A 4,390-nucleotide genomic window follows, 5' to 3' on the forward strand; every position below is an offset into this window, starting at 1 on the left:
CTTCCAACTTAAAGCTTAAACAATAAAATTCATTCTTCCGGATCAACTCCCAATAACATGAAAACCAAAACCGATGACTCACACAAATCATAATACATAATACGGAGATACTCATGCCCTCAAACTACCGAACAAAGTGTAAATGCTCAAAAACGACCGGTGGGATCGTTACAAATGTACATGTTTACCTCTAAATTACGAGTAACAATTAAACTTGGTTTGTGGTTTTAAAGATATGTGATTTAGTTCAATACCAATTAATAATCAAGAAATATAAAGTAGAAACGAAAGATAGAAGTGAATCAAACCTATATTAGTCAACAGCAGTGACCTCGAGAAGGTGACCTAGAGGTGGCATAGGGCAGTAAGAACAATTAAGTAAGAGAATCAAAATAAGAACAGTTTAAGCTAAGGAGCATTTCTGATGAACAGCAGGCAAAAAGTAGAGAGTATATTCTTTTCTCAGTAAATAGATGGTCTTACAAATGATTTGGGTCCCCCTTATATAATGAGGGAACCCTAAATAAGGAATATTTCTATTTATAGTAGGGAATATTCTTGGTATAGATTTCTAACCGTCTACTACGGAATTGTATGATCCTACTCCATAATTTGTGCCATGATTTTGGGGACATGGCAGGAATCTTGCTCATTCCGGTATAAATCCATAATGGCACAATTTTGGGGTAGAACACACCCGACCTCGGTATCTATCGTGCGTCGCCTTCGAACTCAGGTCTGGTCCCTCGAGCTCGAACTTGGCCTTATCGGACTCGGACTTCGGACGGCCTCCCAAGTGCATACATTGGCCCTTAGTCTCTTTAAGTTGGGTCGATTTGGCCTGTTAGAATGGCTATATAACTTTCCCCTCATTTTGGCTTAAAAGACTTAGTGAAAGCATAATTATGCCTTAGCATGTGTTTTTTACACCCGTAGGTTTTTCTGAAGGTTCGACATGTTGGAACCTTATAAGTGATTTGTTTATGTAAACATAATCGAATACCTCTTGAGGTATCTGCGAAGGCCAATGTTATCGAAGCCCTTGGATATTTTGAGGGTCGAATTTATCGAGGCCCTCATATTTTTTGGGTGCTGAATTTGTCGAAGCCCTTAATATTTTGCTTTTGCCGAGGGTAGCCTGATTTAACCTGTTTTTCAATGTTCGAAGGCCATTAATTTATAGCGGAAGTCGGACGTCCCCAAGCCGCGTTATTTTGGTTGTAGCCTTCATATGACCGTAGTCTTTAGTATGGCCATAGCCTTCGGGTATATTACTTGGGTTTGTTTCCCGATAACTTCCCGAACTTGTTCGAAAAGCTAGTCCCCGAGCATATTGGCCTTGGCCTTTGTTTCGAGGGGGTGCCTCTTTGAGGTCTTATAAGTCGGAATTTTCGGTGACTCGGATGTACTGACTGTCATGAGAGTCTCCGAGTATCCAGGGTGTTTTCATGCTTTGGCTCTTGGCCATTTCCCGTAGGATTAAGAGTGTAGAGTTTGTGTAATAGTAGACTTCTTTGAGACACAAAGTCTTTTTGAAATTTACAGTATTGATACATGCGTACATGCTTTATTGTCGGGGCTTGACTACTATATGGACACGGTTCATCTGACTGTTTGGCCCATTACAATGTTTTCCTATCGAGGTACTCTTATGCATGAAGTATTTTCCTTGACAATATAACCTCCCAGGGTGATGCCCCCCCAGTATACGAGGTTGATTAAAAAGAAACCTTGGATACTGTTGAGTTTTCCTTAGGCAGCACATAGTTGTTGCCTCGTTAAAAACCTTGCCGGTAAAACCCATTTGGGATAAAACCCGAGCCAAGGGAAAAAGAGTGCAACGTATACTTTAAAACCTAAGGGCTTCGTGTACAAAAGGTGTCTTCGAGATCACGCGCCTTTGAGATCTCCCATTGTGCCGAGCTTGCAAGATCCTTTACCAACGACTCCGAGGGCTCAATGTGGTCCTATCTTGCCATCCGCGATCATGATATCTTCGAAAGCCTCGACCTGGTCGGGGATGATTCTGATGCCCCGATCTGACACCATGAAGCCGAGAAACTTACCCGTGCCAACTCCGAAGGCATGTTTCTTTGGGTTGAGCTTCGTGTCGCATCGCCCCGAAACGTTGACTGTTTCCTACAAATGAATTAAAATAGTCCTCCGAGCACAGGGACTTAACCAGTCATATCATCAATATAAGCTTTCGTTATTTTACTTATTTATTCTTCGAGCGAAATCCCTGTCATATTTAAACGGGACCAAGCAATGCGATCCATATTATCAATAAGAAACTAAATGAGTTTTTTCCTGAGTTCGGGGGTTAATCCCATTCCCAGGTGTACCTTTCTCTTGAGCAGTTGACTTGGTAGCATCGAGCTTATCGGGAACAACGAAGGTTCCAGAAGCTGGGGAGTTCCCTTCTTCGCCTTCAGTTACCTATTATTCTGCATCCGTCGAGGCTTGGGGCTGTGATTGATACTTAGTCACCTGCTTACCTTCGGAGCACGACTTCTCCGAGGTCAAGGGTTCCGGTATCGGCACCACTTCCTCGATTGCAAATATCTCTTTTGCGGCATGCTGTTCTCCGTGGACTATTTTCACTCCTTCCTCTATCGGGAATTTCGTCATCTGATGGAGAGTCGAAGGCATTGCCCTTATGTTATATATCCTTGGTCTCCCGAGGAGTGTGTTATACCTCATGTCGCCTTCGATGACATGGAACCTGGTGTCTTATGTGGTCCCGGCTACGTTTACTAGCAAGATAATTTCTCCCTTTGTTGTTTCCTTGCCATATTGAAGCCATTCAGCACCCGGGATGCAGGTACAATTTGATCTTCCAGTCCAAGTTGTTTCACGACCCTCGATCTGATTATGTTCACTGAGCTACCTGGATCCACTAAAACACGTTTAACTTGAACTTTATTTAAAAGGATAGAGATTACCAGGGCGACTTTGTGAGGCTGGGATACGTCCTCTGCTTCCTCATCACAGATGATAGGGTGTCCTCGAGCACATAGCTCCGAGTCTGTTTCTCTTTTGTGATTGATACTTTGGTGCGCTTGAATATAGGACATTGAGCAACATCGACTCCGCCAATGATCATTTGGATTACATGCTATGGTTCTTCTTGCTCATTTTTCTTTGAGTCTCTCTCCCTGAAGTGATTCTTACCCCGATCACTTAGAATTTCTCAAAAGAGACCCTCGTTAAACAAGCGAGCTAGTTCTTCCCTTAGTTGTCTACAATCTTCTGTCCGATGACCATGTGTACCATGATACTTGCACATCAAGTTTGGGTTTCTTTGATAAGGGTCGGTCTGTATTGGCCTGGGCCACTCGGTGTCTTTAATTCCCCCAATAGCGGAGACAATTCTTAATGCATCGATGTTGAAGTTGTATTCTAATAATCGAGGAGCTTCTGCGGGGTTGGAGTGTTTGTCAAATCCGCTTTTGCTCATGAGTCCCCGAGAGTTTTGACTTTGATTGTTTCTTCGATCACTACGAAGAGTGTTGCGGCTCGGGCCGTTTCTCCTTCGATCGGCATATGGCTGATGCCGCTCTTTGTTGAATCTTGATCTCGATTTTTGTCCCTGGGGGACTTGGCTGCGAATCTGATAGGATAAACTGAACTCGAGGGGGCTCCCAACTGGTCGTCCTCGACCTTGATCTTTGACTGATAACGGTTGTGTACATCCAACCATGTCATAGCTGGATATTCAATCAAGTTCTGTTTCAACTGCCGAGAAGCGATCGAACTCCTTTCATTCAGACCTTGCATAAAGGCCTTTACTGCCCAGTCATCGAAGGCCGGAGGTAATTCTATTCTTTCCATGTGAAACCGGGACATGAAATCCCTTTGCATTTCGTCATTCCTTTGCATAATTTTGAAGACGTCCGATTTCCTCACTGCCACCTTTAGGGCCCCGGCTTGGGCTTTAACGAAGATATCTGCCAACATAGCGAATGAGTCAATAGAGTTAGGAGCTAAGTTGTGATATCAAATCATAGCTCCTTTTGAGAGTGTTTCCCCAAACTTTTTCAACAACACTGACTCGATTTCATCATCATTCAAGTCATTTCCTTTTATCCCACAGGTGTATGAAATAATATGTTCGTTAAGGTCCGTTGTTCCATTGTATTTTGGTATGTCAGGCATGCGAAACTTTTTGGGAATGGGCATCAGAGCGGCGCTCTGAGGGAATGGTTTTTGTATGAACTTTTTGGCATCTAGACCCTTCAAAACTGGAGGTGCCCCGGGTACCTGGTCTACACGGGAGTTATAAGCCTCAACCTTCTTATCATTGTCTTCAATTTTCTTTTCTCCAGACTCGATCCTCTTAGTGAGCTCTTCGAGCATTTTCAGAATCGTGGGGTCAGTCCCCGAGCCG

At 43.5% G+C, this 4,390-nt stretch overlaps 1 protein-coding gene across 1 annotated transcript; it reads right to left on the bottom strand.

The window, feature by feature from the left end:
- Nucleotides 1–3,193: 3,193 nt before the first annotated feature.
- LOC109238202 lies at nt 3,194–3,960 on the bottom strand. Its single transcript, XM_019404627.1, has 2 exons — nt 3,664–3,960; nt 3,194–3,613 (listed from the first exon to the last, which is right to left on the bottom strand). Exons 1-2 carry the CDS (start codon nt 3,958–3,960, stop codon nt 3,194–3,196), a joined length of 717 nt encoding a protein of 238 aa, XP_019260172.1.
- Between the last annotated feature and the right edge of the window lie 430 nt (nt 3,961–4,390).

This window comes from Nicotiana attenuata, unplaced genomic scaffold (assembly GCF_001879085.1).
Source record: "Nicotiana attenuata strain UT unplaced genomic scaffold, NIATTr2, whole genome shotgun sequence".
NCBI lineage: Eukaryota > Viridiplantae > Streptophyta > Magnoliopsida > Solanales > Solanaceae > Nicotiana > Nicotiana attenuata.